The sequence below is a fragment of the Scatophagus argus genome, chromosome 19 (assembly GCF_020382885.2).
Source record: "Scatophagus argus isolate fScaArg1 chromosome 19, fScaArg1.pri, whole genome shotgun sequence".
NCBI classification, from domain to species: domain Eukaryota; kingdom Metazoa; phylum Chordata; class Actinopteri; family Scatophagidae; genus Scatophagus; species Scatophagus argus.
Window position 1 is genome coordinate 208,470 of NC_058511.1, and position 17,686 is coordinate 226,155.

Below are 17,686 nucleotides of genomic sequence, written 5' to 3' on the forward strand. Positions count from 1 at the left end.
TGTTGTTTGTCTGAAACGTTCCTGCCCGAGTGTCATCCCTCAGCTGCAGGTCCACAGCTTCATCAAATCTGACTCAACTCAACTTGTCCCTTCATTTTAAAAGCCTGAGGGGTCTGACACACCGTCCATTTATTCTCATCACCAAACCTTTCCCATGCAGGTGAAATGAGAGGACGACTGAACACGACTTGAGTATTTCCATCAGATTCTGGGCTTTTTACTTCCCTGTAGTCTTAAGTTAACGTCCCGTGATGCAGTTCAGTGTATGGCAGCAGCAACAACAGAACTGAATTAATAATTTGAATGAAGTCATAATCTTTATTAAAAGATTTGATTAAAAACGTCAGAAAGCATCAAGTTCAACATGCGGATTTTATTTTATTTTAGTTCACCACAACAGATTTAAAGCCATTGGGGTCTGGAGAGCACTGAAACGACGACACACTGAGGAAACATCAACATGCAGACGACAGGAAAACACTGAAACCATCAGTTGATGTGCTGCTTTACGGTCTGACTCCACTTCAAAACTTCTCCTTCAGCCGAACTGTTCCGATATGGACTTCGTTCAAAACTTCACACGTCAGTTCTTTCCTGTCTGCGGTACAAACATTTCATTTATTATAATTTAATTTCTCCATTAATCAGTTGAACATCTGATCTGTCAAACAAGAGGGAACCGAGAAGCACTGATTACAGTTCACGACGACGTCTTTGAATGCCTCGTTTTGTCCGAGCAGCACTCGGCTCTGATTGGACGATGAAACACGACCACTGAACGACTACACATCCATGCAAACACTGTAAACTGACACGAGTTAATACTGGTCACTGACAGAACGTTCTGACACACTGAACTCATTTCCTTCTTAATTTATCAGCTTTTGTTTTCCAAAGTCAGTCTAAAATGTTGGTGTTTTTCTTTTGCAGAAGCAGCTGCAGGAATGAGATTAATAACAAAGTTGTTACTATTTTTGTTTTTCAGAGTCAAACAGAAGGTCTTTTGCCTCCACAATCTACGAGTTCAGCGTGTGAAAAAGTGCAGCAGCTCATCATAGCCTCCAGAGCAGCAACATGCAGTCAACTCACGTTTTCCTTTTCACTCATTCACGCCTCGACTTTGTCCCAAAGGATTTAGGATTTAAGAACTGATTTTAGCCCAGAAGGACAGGGTGCAGAATCCTGCACCTCCCTGCTCAGTTCCTCCTCTGTTGTCCAGCTCGTTCTTTAACCTTCTATCCCTTCTGTTGATGTTTTATAGAAACCTCTGGGGAAATCTGAGAGATGCAGGAGGAAACCTGCATGAACCGTAAGGGGCCGCCCAAACAGGTTTCGCTTCATAGCTGACAATTCAAGTCAAGTTCAAGTGTTGAACATAAATTGTTGTTGTTCCTAAACGACAGATATTCTCCATAAACTGGCCTTCAGAGTAAACAGTAAGAATGTGTGATTATCTGCAGGGAACAAAATCGATGACGATGCCCTTCGCTCTTGGAGACGTCTCTTTAGATTGTGCGTTTGATGCTGTGCACAAGTCAGGTTGGTGTTTATTTGATACTGAAAACAAATGATTTGTGATGTTCAGCTGTCCTTGGAGGCAATGAGTCAAATCACAACATGAGACAGGAGCTTCTCGTTCAAATAAAGTTTCTACAAACTACTGAACTTCACGTGCTGACTACGGCTGTGAACATGCAAACGAGCACTGAACTACAAGCTAACACGACAAGTCCGCCAGCAGCCGCTCTTCACCTCCCACAACCTGTTAAATTTCACGTTACCGACTGCGACTCCGAGCTGTTAACATTTTCAGGTCTAAAATAATTTAGTTTTATCCAAATGATGGCTGACGTTTTGTTTTTCAACCTTTAAAATGTTGAAAAGGACTCAGGCAGACAAAACAAGTTCTGATTGGTTCAGAAGGCTGAAAAGCGACTCCTGGTTGGACCCTCAGTGCTCTCCTCCTCTTCACAGGTCACCACGAGGTTACAGGATGCTCTCCCGCTCCTCGCCGAAGGTGACGGTGTCGGAGGACACGGTGCAGATCTCTGGTGGGTCTCCGGGTTTCAGCCCCCTCTTCAGGTGAACCACTCGGACGTTCTCGTTGTTTGGGCCTGGCCTGGTGGTGCTGCTGCTGCTGGAGGTGCCAGTGGTCCCGGAGCTCGGCGAGATGATGACATCGCTGGAAGAGGAGGTGGAGGTGGGGTTGGAGGAGGAGGTGGAACCCTCTGCAGGCTGGTGGAGGCGACTGCCCTGCTGGGTGTTGGTGTTGTTGTTGAGGGTCACATTGCTTGGTGTGCGATTCAGGTTGTAGCTCTTGGATGAGGGCCAACTCTCCTCTGGGCTGCTGGCCAGTAGGCTGCACTGGTCCTCGGAGCAGATGGACATGCGGGCAACAGCAGGGTCCTGCAGGCCACTTAGGCTGCTGGGAAGGCCTCGCTTCCGGGCCAGGCTTTCCTCATCCAGCTCAATCAGGTTGGACCTCTCCAGCTGCGAAAGGTCTGCCTCCTCGTCCTGCAGCGAGTGGTTGGGCGAGCTTTCATTGGAGCGCACGCCCGAGTCAGACGAGTCCTTCTTGTCCAACATGGCATCTGACAGGTAGTCTTTCCCCTTCAGTGCCAGCGAGCCACCCGGAAGTTTAGGGTCGACCTTCTTTCCATCTTTCAGCAGGGGAGCGTTATCGGACTCCTCAGACTCATCATCATCACTGGTCAGCTTCTGGTAGCGCAGCCCACTGCCGGCTTTCAGCTTCAGGTCAGAGGCGCCCTGGAACAGCCCGCCTCTTTCAGCTGAGGTCTTGCGGGTCAGCAGGGACTTGGAGGATCCATGGTCGCCCTTCTCATCCTCCTCTGTGATGGGGTCTAGTGCATCCCCATTGGAGGCAAAGTCAGTGTTGTCTACCGCCGGTTTTCCGCTGCTCCTCTTATTGAAGGATTTACGTCCGTCCTCCTCTTTGCTCTTGTCCTCTGATGACGATGTCATGAACTGTCCTGGCAGTGGTTGGACAGGCCTTTCACCGCCACTGCCGCCCATTTCCAGCTGAGCCATCTGGGCAATGTACTCCTGGTAGGCGTTGCGGTACTCAGCCTGCTGCTTGTCTGTCAGCTTGCCAATGTCGTTGGAGGACTCCTGGGAGTTCAGGCTGGTCATGCTGGCAGTCCGGTGAGCGCCACCCTGAGGACAGACAGAGAACAGAAGAAGAATTTGTCACTGTCTGAAGAAACTTCCTCCAGTTAACTGGGACTCTGCAGCATCTTCACTTTTACCATCATCACAAATACCTAACAGCAAAGGTCAAAGGTCATTCTTTCTGTGTGGGCTGTTTACCATCCACTGCATGTTTCCGTGTCTCGCTGGATCGTCCAGTCCCACATTGCTCAGCTCTTCGAAGCTCAGGTTAAAGCTGTACATCGGTGATGCGTCCGGGTTGGCAACACCAGCGCGGGGCGGAGCCACCGCTCGCCTTCCCGCCTCGCTGTGACCTCCCACGATGCTGCCTTGCTCACTGGCAGCCTCCTCGTGCAGCACCTGACTCTCTATGTTACGCATGTCCAGGACCTGCAGCCGGCAGGAAAAGACAGGAGGGTTAGACCCTAAAATGTCTACATACTGAGACAACGACAATAAAGTCTGTAACACTAAATATTTTTAGATTTCATTTCTCTTCATCATTTTATTCCTGAATGTATCAGAAACGTTGGACATGAAATTAGTACAACATTAGAAAGAAAGCCAGTAGACCCTGAGTTGTCATTAGGCTGCTAATATTAGTTTGCTAATGTCTGCATGTTATGCTAACATCATCTGTAACATTAAAGGTTTAACTGAAAAAAAATTCAGTTCATTACAAATACAAATACACAACCTGTAGTACAATGTATTGCTGTACTTTAAGTTAGCATGTTAGCATAGCTGTGTTACTGACATCCTGCACTTAAACTGCCACATTAAACTTAACGTACAGTCGTGAAAGAAAAGAAAATGGAGAGTTGTGTGGACTGACCATGGCTCTGAAGAGCTGCCAGTCTCCGAAGTTCATGTTCATCTCCTTCTTCAGCTCGTCAATGTTACACTGAGACAAAACTCTGCCGTTGACGTTGGCCTGAAACCAGATGAAATACACACATTTTAACATAAAATCATATCAGCCCGATGTGACGGCAGGATTTCCTGGCCGTGGGAAGTGGTGTCACTGACCTTCCTGATGGTGGCGCTGTACTGTCCCATCATGCCCTGGTCGATGCCTTCGATCTGTCGCACTCGCTCACAGACAGCTTCCGTCGTCATGGAGCTGAGGAGGACGGCCGGCGCGCCTGACACCACAGAGGCCGAACCCTGCACACAAACATGAGCCGGTTTGATTGCCAGGAAAGCAGAGCAGTACTTCCACATGTCGAGTAAAACCTGCTGCGCTAAATGCTAAAAGCTTTAATGTATGAAGGTAAAGTGAGCGTGCCCCTGTAGGGCTAAAAACACCAGGACCCTACTCACCCTGGACACCACCCGTTTGAACTGTTACCCTCTGGCAGATGTTACAGAGCTGCCAAAAAAGCTGCACTAATTTTGCTACATTCGTACTCCTTTTCATCTCAATACAGATTTGCACCGTCTGTAAACATCTGATTTGTTCTGGCAGCTTGGCTGGCTTGTTTTGTGTATGTGTACACTCAGATGGTTTGATCTGTGTGTCCTGAGCTGAATCTGGAGGCTCATTCGTATTTTAGCTGTGGGTTAAAACTCTGGTTTAATGTAGAATCCAGTACCAGTCAGTTTTTGCTCAACATCTTGTTCCTGTTTTATTCTGCTCGTCACAAACTTTTAACAATTTTTACAGCATGTAGGAGTGGACAGTGTGGGACACCTGTGTGATGACAGGGGACAGGAGGGATGAGACGGGGTTTTTGGGAAGGTCAAACCGAACAAACATGTTCACCTCTACTGAGGCTACGGGCTAGTCCAGGCAGGTAAGGTGCATGCTGGGAATTGTAGTCAGCAGAACATTTCAGAAGGAGTTAGTGTGAGTGTGTGAGCTGAGCGGAGGACAGAACAGAGGAAGGAAGGAGGGAAGGAAGGAAGGAAGGAAGAACGGTGATATTAGGGAAGGTTCAATACCTGCATCCGTTTCAAAGATGAAACCTTACACTGCAGACAGACAGACAGACAGACAGACAGGTGAGGAACAAACAGCTGGAAAGAAAACATCTGGAACACACAGATGGCTGATGGGCAGGAGAGAGCAGAAACAACTGCTGATTTTCTCTGATTTCATTTTCAAAGACTCTGAAGAAGAAGAAGAAATAAAAAAATTCAGCTGCTGTTACATTAAAAACAAGTGTCATCGTTTATGAAGGCACACAGTCCCAAAAAGCACAGAAGAAGAGACGAGTGGAGGAGATGTGGAGCTCGGCATCGTCAGCAGCAGCAGAAGAAAAGAGTAAGAAAACCGGAGACTAAAAGCTGGTGAGGTGGATGATTTGGTGCCGCAGGTCTAAACTATGGACGCCCCCCTTCTCGACCGGAGGTGCAACGAGTTCAGGCTGGTCGTACTTACAGAAGCTGCTGAGACGTCCCGGCTGAAGGCGGGTTTAGGTGGTGGGCGTGGGTGAAGGTGTGGTAGGTAGGAGGCCGTGAATGGGCGTGGCAGCTGGTAAAGGTGGTGGGGGAAATATGGCTGAGGGGGGAGGGGCAGAAAATCAAAATAATGTTCATGGAGATGATTCAACGTCAGACAACAAGAAGGAGGCAACTCAAAAAAACCAACAGTCCAATCAGACAGCAAATCTCTGCTGCTTTCAGGTCTCACAAACACAAAGAGGTTCAACCGGAACTCCATGTACTAAATTAGGCTAAACACATTCAGGACAGGTCCTGGACAGGTCCTGGATGAAAGAAAAACCTGCTGGCTCTTTAAAAGAAAAGCTCTGAGCTGTTCTCATGATTCAGACAAAGCAGAGACCAAACTGGACTGTTGAGCCACAAAACTCAGGAGGGCTGGAAACATCTGGACACAGCAGAAACTAAATCAAACTGAAACACAAAATGTCAGGAAACACAAACAATAACAGAAAGTGAACCAGACCTGACTTACCGTGAGTCAGGGACCAACAAACCCTGGAGGCTGACCCTCAGAACTCACCTGTCACCTGTCAATAAGACTGACATCATTGGGTGTCTGTGTGCCGGGCCCGGACTCACCCTGTTGTAGAAGGGGTGCTGCGGTCCGGCCATACCGCTGTAGAAGCTGCTGTGAGGCTGCGGGGACACCACGCCCCCTGCTGGCTGGCTGAAGGGCCCGCTGAAAGAGGCGGAGGGCGAGCATGCCGATGACACCTGAGAGTACACCGAGGTGGGGCGTGGCTGAGCCTCCTGCAGGGGGAGGGGCGGATACGTGACCCCGCCCATGTTCATCTGCTCCCGGGCAGCACGAACATCTGGATCAGAGAGAATGAAGCAGTAGTGGTGGTCCTTCATGGAGTACCTGCTGTGACCTCCCACCTTGTACTAGCAATAGTTCAAGTGCTCTTACCTGCTATGATCTCCCTCAGTTTGGGGTCCAGGTTGACGGTGCAGGGCAGGAAAGTCCGGATGTCTCTGGCTGTCAGGACGGGTGTTCGTGAAGACAGAAAGACCTCAAAGCTGCGAACATCTCCGTCAATCTCCAGCAGAGGCTCCACGTCTTTGGTGGTCGGAATGTTCTTTGACACCCTGAGAGAGAAAAGACCGATAAGGTTCGGGTTTCTCTGTCAGAGCAGAACACTTCACCTGCTCCTGCTGCTTGGAGTCTGACACATTAGAAGGTGACCTCTGACCTCTCGTAGATGGTCTTGAGGGTAGCCTGGTCCGGGACTCCATCGGTCTCCTCCAGGTACAGGATGAGCCAGGATGTCCTGTAGGGCCACTGCTCTGTCAGGTTGATCCAGGATGCCAGGCGGTCCCAGTTGAAGCTGATCTGGTTGGCTCGCAGCAGGCGACCTGCACACACAGGAAGTGGACATTTCTGATTCGTGGTCAAAGAGTCCGTGTGAAGTCGCTTCCTGCAGAGGTTTACTGCTGACCTGTGACGGAGACGATGTTGAGCAGCCGTCTCATCGTCTGTGGGCTGATGTCACTGAACCAGTCCTCCGTCACCATCAGCTTCGTCAGGTCGAACGACATCTGACGAGTCACCGAGCGCTGCACCTGACGCCGCCGGTACGTGTCCTGGATACACAGGTCACATGATCAGCACTCTCATTCTCACTCTCTCACACACTCTCTCACACACTCTCTCACACACACACTCTCTCTCACACACTCACACTCTCTCACATACTCTCTCACACACACACACACTCTCACACACTCATTCTCACACACACAATCTCACTCTCACACACACTCTCTCTCACTCACTCACTCTCTCTCACACACACTCTCTCTCTCACTCTCTCACACACTCTCTCACACACTCACACACACACACACTCTCACTCTCTCACACTCTCTCTCTCACTCTCTCACACACTCTCTCACACACTCACACACACACTCTCTCTCACACACACACACACTCTCTCACTCACTCACACTCTCTCACACACACTCTCTCACAAACACTCTCTCACACACACAATCTCACTCTCTCACACACACACACACACACACTCTCTCTCACACACACACACTCTCTCACACACTCACTCTCACACACACTCTCTCTTACACACTCTCTCACACACACACACACACACACACACACTCTCTCTCACACACTCACACTCTCTCACATACTCTCTCACACACACACACACTCTCACACACTCATTCTCACACACACAATCTCACTCTCACACACACTCTCTCTCACTCACTCACTCTCTCTCACACACACTCTCTCTCTCACTCTCTCACACACTCTCTCACACACACACACACACTCTCTCACACACTCACACACACTCTCACTCTCTCACACTCTCTCTCTCACTCTCTCACACACTCTCTCACACACTCACACTCACACACTCTCTCACACACTCACACACACACTCTCTCTCACACACACACACACTCTCTCACTCACTCACACTCTCTCACACACACTCTCTCACAAACACTCTCTCACACACACAATCTCACTCTCTCACACACACACACTCTCTCACACACTCACTCTCACACACACTCTCTCTTACACACTCTCTCACACACACACACACACACACACACACACTCTCTCTCTCACCCTGCGGTTGAGTGTGGTCTTGCTGCCAAACTTGGTTAGTTCTCCCAGACTGTGCTGCGACAGCTTCCTGTCCAGCTCCTCGTGCCAGCCTGCAGACAGTTCAGCACAGAAGCAAATGTGAGAGGGCAGTTCATCACCACATCGGCTGCGACGTTCTGCAGTATTTACAGCGGCGTTACCGTCAGCGTTGGCGGCGTCCCCGTTAGCCGGAGCAGCAGCACACATCTTCCTGGCGCTGGACAGTCCTCTGCTGTTGAGGAAGACGGGCAGGTGGACGATGTTCCTCATGTAGTCGTGTCCGTTGATGTTGGAGTCTCTGAGGACGCTGTTCAGGTTCTGGTTGATGGCTTTGATGATGATGTGAGGGTCGCTGGCAAAGATGGAGATGAAAGGCCCTTTGGAGAACAACACGCGCACCTGCAAGACAAGACGGCTGAGTCCAGTCAAATCATGTCGAGTCGGGTCCAGTCCAGTTCGGTCAATCTGAGTTGAGTCAAGTCGAGTCAGATGGAGCCAAGTCATATCAAGCTGGGTCGACTCGGGCTGAGTCGAGGCCGGGGTCAACCTTTAAGAGTCATGTTGTGAGCTGTTACTTGTTCTTTCCTTCTGTTTTTAGTTTTAATTTGTCGATGTTAACTCAGCACTTCCTGCCTCGGATTTTAAAACTTTTCGTTTTGATCGAGAGGAAATGTTGCGTGTGGTCTCACCGTGTCGAGCATCTGCAGCACTTTGTCCTGTTCACACGAATCCAGTCCATCGATGACGACCGCCAGCCTAGTCTGATGCTGCGTGAAGCTGTCAATGGTCTTCGCCATCCTCGCCATCAGCTCCACCTCGTTCTTCAGCACCTGCAGGATGACAACGCATTAAACCAGTTCTTCACCTTCAGTGAGGAGCAGCAGGAAATCAGTTACTACTACAGAAGCAGTGAAGTTACAGAAAAAACATTTTAAAGTTTTGTGAAACAGAAAGTTAGGATGATGAGTGTAATGAGTTTATTTTATACCATTTTAGAAATAGTATTTAACCACCCAAAATCATCTTAGAACCTACGCAGTACCTAAAAGTACAGACACGGAATCACTAAACACTTATACTACAGTATCACCAACAACATTCTCTCTCAGCAAAAACAGCAGAATGTCCCTTTAAAGGCTCACCTTCATGAAGCCCTCGCTCTTCAGCTTGTGCATCCTGTTGGCGGCGCCGTGGAGCCTCTTCCTCTGAGAGTTCAGCACCGAGTCGGTCACTTGCCACCACGTCCTGCAGTTCAGCAGCAGAGCCAAACCCACCACGCTGCCGATGGCGATCAGAACGGCATTAACCGTCTGGTTCTCGCTGTCCACCTTAAAGACGGCCAGCAGCGCCATGCCAGTGAGCAGGCAGGACAGCACGAGGACGAAGATGATGAAGGACGGGACGCAGCACGTCTTCTTCCACTTCCTCTTTCCTGAGACAACAAGCGGAGAGGAACAAGGAGCTCAGGTACACTGTGTGCGAGTGTGTGTGCGAGTGTGTGTGTGAATGTGTGTGCGTGCGTGTGTGCGTTACCCTGCGTCTCCTCAGTTTTAAACACTCTGAACAGACGCGTAGCGAGGAACCCAAACTCTCTTTCGCAGGCGTCGGACAGCGTGGCGATCATCTCAGCCATCGACGTTTCCCCACCGACACTCGACAAACGGTTGTAGTCTGTGAACAGGAACCTGCAGGAAGACGTGACGACATAACAATCACAATCAGCTTTATTGACAGTATATATATTTTTACACACACACACTGAATTCGTCTTCTGCATTTGACCCATCCTTAGCTGAACACACACATGCAACACCCGGCAAATTACATGCAGTGAAACACACACAGGAGCAGTGGGCAGCATCAAGCGCCCGGGGAGCATATTGGGGGGTTAAGTGCCTTCACATCGGCCGGCTAAGGGGGGGTTTTCATTAGTCACTCCACCACCACACCCACATTTTTCCTGCCCGTCCGGTGGGGGAATCGAACCGGTGACCCTTCGGTCACAAGCCGCTTCTCCAGGCCACAACTGCCCTCTCACATCAGCACACATCACATCATCACATCTCACATCAAAAAATGAAAGAGATCCAAACCAACCCCCCCCCCGGGTTCATCCTCCCAGGCGTTACCTGACAGGCAGAGCTCGGGTGCTCTGCTCCGGCAGCTCTGGAGGGTTCACAAACATCAGCTTCAGCAGCAGCTCCAGATACCCGATGTGACGGGCCAGACGGGTGCTGAGCAGCCACGCCCAGTTCCAGCTCTCCCCTTCCCGGCGCCCGCCAAAGTACACCACCACTGTGGGGACAAGAAAACTTTATTGACACACCACAGGAACAGAGGACAAAGTCAGACCCTGTCCCGTGTAAACATGGACAGTAACTTACCGAAGAAGAGGTAGAGCAGAGCCAGCAGGCTGAGGGAGACGGCCATGGCGAGTTTTGGGTCAACAGTGAAGCCGAGGACAACAGCGACGGAGCCGCAGAGCAGCAGAGACAGAAAAACGACGAGCCATGAGAACTGAAACAGCGGCTCGATCTGCTGACCGGCAAAAGTCTTCATCTCATCTGAGGAGGAGGAACATTAACATGTATCTGTATGAGTCCTGTGTGTATCAGAGAGTGTGTGTGTGTGTGTGTGTGTGTGTGTGGGTGGACTCACCCTCCAGCTTCTTGAGCAGGAAGGACTTGCCGCTGCCCCACTGGGCGTACAGACCCACACAGATGGGAGGCTGCATGGTGGGCTCACTCAGGATGTCAGCCAGTGCAGAGCTGTACAGGTCATAACCCAACATGTCTCCGTCTGACTCTGTGGGGGACAGGTGACCTGCAGACACACATCACACCACAGCTGAGTCAACACACTCACTTGATGCGAACTCAGACACACTCGACACTCTGACGCTGAAGAACGTACGAGCTCCAAAGATCTGAGTGAGGATGCTCTTCTGGTGGCTGCAGTCGATGTTGTACGGCGTCTCTCCGGCCTTGTTGGGTCGGTAGAGCAGACGGCCATCTTTGGGGTTTCTGAGGAGGAGCTCAGCTAGGCGGCGACTCCGCCCACGGATAGCAATGTGGAGGGGCGTGTCTCCTTTCTAGAGAAACAGGAAGTGGTACTAAGTATTAAAGTAAAAATGTTGATACCTGCTGAGGCGAGAGTAGCAGCAGGTGGAGCTGATGAATGAAACCCTCGCAGATGAAGAGGATGCTGTAACGAGGGGTGAAACGACGGAAAACCAGGAGGGTAACGTGAAAGAAACCAGACGTGTGTCCCTGTGAGGAAGGTTACCGTCTCCTCGCTGTTCCCACCTTGTCCACAGCCGAAACTTTGGCTCCTTTATCCAGCAGCAGCTCCACGATGTCGATGTTCCTCATCTTGGTGGCTTTGATCAGAGGAGTCTCTCCATCCTGAGACAGGAAGCACCAAACACAAGCTCAAACACCTATACAGGTGTAACACCTGGACCAACACCTGCAGCAGCAGCTCAGAACCCAACCACACACTCACTGTTAGGTGGACATAAAGAACATAAAGCTGCGCACACACACACCTTTATTAGCCTTAAGCATCAGTAGCTGTGTCAGGTGCGTTGGGTGTGTCTCACCTTGGTGCAGGTCTCGGTGTCGGGGTTACACTGCAGGATGTCTCTCACCATGGTGGCGTTTCCTTTCTCCACAGCCCAGTACAGAGCAGTTTTATTCTCCTGGAAATGCAGCAGAGTGACACATCACCTCGGTGACTGCACGCAGTAGAGCTGTGAGTCCTCAACCGGATGCCACGATGTGCTCTCACCTGTCCTCTGATGTCGATGTCAGCGTATTTGTGCAGCAGAGCTCTGACGATCTCCACGTGCCCCCCCCTCACCGCTCCGATCAGCACCGTGTCGCCGCTCTGAACACACACAAGACGAAGCTGCTGAAATCTCTCCTTCACCGCAACATGAAGCCACATTTATGTCATGTGACGTGGACATGTCTGACATTGCGCTGCTGTATGACGTCGTCTCACCCGGTCCGGTATGTTGACGTACGTCCCTGCGTCCAGCAGGTCCTGGACGATCTCGGTGTAGCCCTCCTTGGCGGCGATCATCAGCGCCGTGTTTCCGTCTTTGTCGGTCATGTTGACGTTGGGGTTTCTCTTCAGCAGCTCCTTCACCACGTCGGTGTAGCCGCCCTTCACCGCCACGATCAGAGCCGTCATTGAGTTCTGCGTGCAGAGAAACACACACTCAGGTCTTCCCTAATGATCCGTCAAATCACTGACAGACCCCGAAGAGAAACCAGATCATCTGCTGCCTCTCAAAGTTCTTCTTCTTCACTGAGGCCTCACTACACCTTCGACTCTGAGCTGACAAACTTTCAGCTTTCTGAAGCAGCACCATCTCTTCACACAAAGTGCTGATACTGCAGTAATACTGTAGTCGTACCGCCCCCTCCTGGTCGACGTCAGCTCCGTTCTCCAGCAGGTGCATCACACAGTCAAAGTGTCCTTTCCTGGACGCCCAGATCAGAGGCGTGGTCCCATACTGTCACACACACACACACACACTTCAATCAATGAACTTCAATCATCTTCAATTCAACATTTATTTCAAAATGTTCATTTCTGTGTGTGTGTGACAGCTAAACGCGTTTTACACAAAAACACACAACAAAAGTTGTTGTTGTTGTTGTGTTTCAGCTCTTCACCTTGTCTGAACAGTTGACTTTAGCTCCATTTTGTAGCAGCAGTTTGACGATGTCAGCGTGTCCTCGTCCTGCAGCCCAGATGATCGGATACACGCTGTACTGCTGTGAGACAGACGGACAGACACAGAGACAGACAGAGGGACATTATTATTTTTTCTCAATTAAACCTGGTAAAAGCAGACTTCCTGTCAGGGATGTTGAGCTGAGTTACAGGAGAGAGTACAGGGGTAACTTATAAAGAGCCACTCAATGTGTGTGTGTGTGTGTGTGTGTGTGTGTGTGTGTGTTACCTGTCCTGTAGTGTTGGGGTTCGCTCCGTGCTCCAGCAGCAGCTTGGTGACCTCCTCTCGACCTTTGTAAGCTGCCCACATCAGAGCTGTCCAGCCACCCTGAAACACGCACACTAACATGTTGATTACAACGCACACACACAACATAAACAACACACACAGGATGACACACACACACACACAAGTTCTGAACCTGAAAGACACCTGTGTCCAATAAATATTACAGATAATCCATCATTTTCTCTCAGGCGTCCCACTTGATGTCCCAAATTGTGTCCCACTAGATGTCCCACACTGTGTCCCACTGCCTGTCCCGCACTGTGTCCCACTAAATGTCCCACATTGTGTCCCACTAGATGTCCCACACTGTGTGAGTCCCACTGCCTGTCCCGCATTGTGTCCCACTAGATGTCCCACACTGTGTCCCACCATGTCTCTGTGCTCAATGTAGGCGCTGTTCTCAAGCAGCTCCTTCACCACCTCCACGTGACCTTCTTTGGCTGCACTGATCAGAGCCGACCAGCAGTCCTGTCAACACACAGAGACACAGGTTACCATGGACACAAGTCATTAACGCTGTCTGTCTCCTAGCAACCACAGCATTCGAGGTGACGGAGTCCACGTAGGAGAGCAGAGAGGGTGGTGAGAGCTCCTTTTGTTCACCGGGATAAATCAGGTGAATTATTGAGAGGGGGAAACAGAGACAGTGAGACTGAGACTGTGAGACAGACGTGTCCACAGAAACATTGCTCACCACGTCATCCAGGTTGACGTTGGCTCCTCTTCTGATGAGCTCCTGGACAATCTCTAGACTGCCCTGCTCTGCCGCCAGCATGAGAGGAGTCTGCCCGTTCTGTCAACAAACAAACACAGTGAATAAGACGAGGACATACTGTCCACATAGTCGTCTTAGTCGTCCAACAGTAAGAAGGATGATGAAAAATGAGAAAAACTCAGGCGGCTTTTGAACTGAATGAAGCAGTTGTCAGGGGGTTATGGGGGATGTGCTGATGAAAACATCAGGACGAGGAACACGTACGTCGCTGCGTCCATCCACCTCCTTGAAGCGGTCCAGGTGAGCTTTGAGGGCAGCCAGGTTCTCCTCCTCCACGTAGCTGAACAGGTTCTGGATGGCCAGAGTGGTCATTTTGATGGACGTGGTGGTGTCCATGTCTGCTGCCTGTCACTACGCCCCCTGCTGACAGAAGATAGTAGCACAGTACACACACAGCCTGTAATGTTCAATGCGGATGTCATTTTGTCTTGCCAGCAGTGACTGTCTGGCTGCAGGACCTGGAAGACATCCTGACGAGTGGGGAGCCCACAGTGACACCTGTCCAGGTGACCGGTGTGTGAATGTGTGTATGTGTGTGTTAACCAAATGTCTCAGCATTCGAATGGTAAATAAAGTCCTGATTGGTTGGAAAAGATCTGAGGTCTGAGCATTTATTGTTTTAGAGTCCACTCAGTGGTCAAACGTAATCAAGTACTGTGTACTGCACAGTACGCAGTACAAACTACAATAAATCGATAAATGATATTACTATACATCAGGCTTCCATACCTCCACCTCCACCTGCACCTGCAACATCAGCAAAGCGATGAACACATTCATGTATCAATAATTACAGTCCTACACTTACTTTTGCTACTTTGTGTATATTTTGATGCTAATACTTTTGTACCTTCACTGCAGTAGAAAAGCAGGACTTGTATCAGAGTATTTTTAGACTGTAGTAAAACACGAGCGGTGATGTTCAACAAGTCGGACTGACTGACGGACGGACGGACGGCCGGACTGACTGACTGACAGTCGTACTTCTTTCAAGTCAGAGCCCTGAACTGCCGGATGACTGATAACACTTCAATTAACTGGGAGATGAAGGTGCGGATTTTACTGTTACTATGGAAACACCAGCAGCCAATCAGAACTCAGCTCCACTCCTGAGATCAGTTTAACAGCACACTAAACGCAACCAATCAGGGGAGCAGCTGTCACCATGGAAACAGCCTCCCGTCACGGTCTCTTCATGTTCACCAAAGCCTCGCGGTGGTTTCTGCAGAGCTCATTCAAGCGGACCACACATAAGACCAGCTTCATCTGGAGACCTCAGCTTCTGTGACCACTCGGCAGCACGTCCTGCTTCTGACTCAGCACGCGACCACACGGCACAAAACTCTGATTAGTCCTCAATGAACAATCACAGGACACCATAAGCACTGAGGCGTTGACATTTCCAAAATCATCTTCATCTGGCGTCTGACAGACTAAACAAACAACACCCAGTTGGATTTTTAAGTTTAGGTCAATCAATGAGACCAGTCAGTACCAATAAGAGATCAATAACAGAGTGCAGGGCTGCAATGAAACATAATTTCCGTCTGATTCATGAACACATCACTTTGTCTGTCGATCAATTAATAGTTTGGTCTAGAAAATCATCATCATTACCGACCTCAGGTGATGACCGTTACTGCGTTATTACAGCTGGATTATTGAACTGTATGCAGTTACTGTTCAATAAGTGAGCGATATTTAATATCAATTGAGTAATTGGCATATTAATATGACAGGAGTATGTCTGCAGAACGTTCTTATATAATCTCATTTATTGTGTTGTTTAGAGTCGGTTTATAAAGGATGATGATGTCATTCCAATGCTGCACATGAACGACACCACGAGCCTTTCCGACTGGAGAGGCCACGCCCTCTTCATTACTAACATGTAAATAACGTATTGACGTAACATTAACATTACTACATTATTTCTGCACATGAAGTGAAGGTGAATTTGCTGCCTTTAATGATCAGTGCTGCTGGTTCACTGCAGTAACCTGAATAACCTTCACGCGGTCAAACAGGACTCAGAACAGGACATGAAACCAAACTGTCCAATAATCAACTTAACGGTTTTACTGGTCAGTCGTTTACAGAAACCGAACCAAAACCGCCGCTCTGATTTATTCCGGTCGAGTCGACGACGTGACGAGTGTCAATCAAATTCACATCGACGACAGCGAAGGATGCTGACGGTAAAACCCGAGGAGAAAGAACCAAATTTACCTTCGGAAGAGAATCAGATCCGGTTTAAGCGGTTCGGATGAAGCCGCGTTGTTGGTGCCGGTTTGTCGGCGGATTTGTCTTCGTTTTCACGGCCTGCGTTCAGATGACAGCCCGAGCTCATTCTCCTCCCGAGACAACAGCAGCCATCTTGATCAGGACAACAACCGACCGACAACACTGCCAACCGACCGCAGCCCGCCGCTACGTCAAACGTGCCAAAATGATATCGGCTTTTCCGCTCGCGGCTGTCAAAATAAAAGCATAACTTTTGAAAAGGGTAAATTAGCTGAAGTAAATGAATCATCCAAAGAGATTCACAAGAGAAAAGCAGTTTTTTGATGATTATTCTGTTCATCCTCGCTAACAACAAAAGTCTAACAATCACAATGAATTCGCCTCTCCTCATTCACACTCGTGCTTTGCTTTGTTTTCACCCAGTCAGGAAGACAGTGTCTGGTCTTTTATTTTGCAAGGGTTGTTTTCGTTGTTACGGTGGTTACGGTTATATTTTAGATTTTAATATCACACAATGGAATTTCATTTTCAAGAAGTAGTTTGTGCAAGAAATTGTATGCTTGACATGTACATACGTTCTAAAATGGTTTGTTTGTATGTATTTTGAATGATCTGTCGTCTTCCTGTTGGCGTTAACAAGGTCCAGTATCATACCAGAATTTGTTAGAAAGTTTGTTAAACCAAGCTGGGTAAGCAACATGTTCTGGAAACACTACAGAGTCAGCTTTTTATCAAGTGTCAGAGGATGAACTGTGCTCAGCCTGATCCAGGATCAGTTTATTAGGGTTTAAAGTGCAGACAGTATGTAATGGGACAGGTCTTATCTTCCTGTTTCACTGCTCTTTTAAGTCCAAGACCAGATTCAAAGCTGCCATGCACTACATCGGGTCAACAGTTTGTGCATTTTATTCCACCAAACCTCCACCCGTTGATCACTTTTCAGAACAAACAAATCAGTGAAAGTACTTGCTGATCCGCTGAAATGAACAGTTGGCCCACCGTGATGTTGATGCCCCCAGCACCACAGACAAACATCCATCTGCCATAATTCTTTCTCTTTGTTTCTGTTCCTCTCCATCCTTCCAGTTCTAAGCAGCCAATCAGTCCTTCTGCCCGGCTACCCCCTCCAGCTTCTCCTGGAGGATCTCAGAGCCTGATGGGATAATCCTTCCAGCATTTTCTGGGTCTGTCCCAGGATCACGTCCACAGGAAGGCATCCAGGAGGCACCCTGATCAGATGAACAACAGGGTTTGTCCACATGCCTGGGTTACTGTTCAACAGGCCCAGCCAACCTGAAGGAAACTCATTTCAGCTGCTGGTCTCCATGATGGTCACTCCACAAAGCTCATGACCACAGGTGAGGCCTGGAATGAAAATCGACCATTAAAC

At 49.2% G+C, this 17,686-nt stretch overlaps 1 protein-coding gene across 3 annotated transcripts; it reads right to left on the minus strand.

Annotated features, from left to right (window-relative positions):
• Positions 1-353: 353 nt before the first annotated feature.
• Positions 354-16,459, minus strand: kidins220b (kinase D-interacting substrate 220b). 3 transcript variants are annotated; one of them, XM_046372957.1, is made up of 29 exons: positions 16,282-16,459; positions 14,257-14,412; positions 13,972-14,070; positions 13,647-13,745; positions 13,218-13,316; positions 12,928-13,029; positions 12,666-12,764; positions 12,248-12,445; positions 12,032-12,130; positions 11,844-11,942; positions 11,548-11,646; positions 11,156-11,333; positions 10,901-11,065; positions 10,627-10,806; positions 10,372-10,537; positions 9,776-9,927; positions 9,385-9,674; positions 8,932-9,072; positions 8,404-8,641; positions 8,225-8,313; positions 7,056-7,200; positions 6,810-6,972; positions 6,527-6,705; positions 6,196-6,431; positions 5,552-5,671; positions 4,198-4,335; positions 4,004-4,102; positions 3,328-3,558; positions 354-3,174 (listed from the first exon to the last, which is right to left on the minus strand). In XM_046372957.1, exons 2-29 carry the CDS (start codon positions 14,386-14,388, stop codon positions 1,987-1,989), a joined length of 5,223 nt encoding a protein of 1,740 aa, XP_046228913.1. In that variant the 5' UTR covers positions 14,389-14,412; positions 16,282-16,459; the 3' UTR covers positions 354-1,986. The 3 variants fall into 3 exon arrangements, with proteins under 3 accessions (XP_046228913.1, XP_046228912.1, XP_046228914.1); XM_046372956.1 differs by having other exon boundaries at positions 14,257-14,415; XM_046372958.1 differs by lacking the exon at positions 5,552-5,671 and having other exon boundaries at positions 14,257-14,415.
• Positions 16,460-17,686: the final 1,227 nt, after the last annotated feature.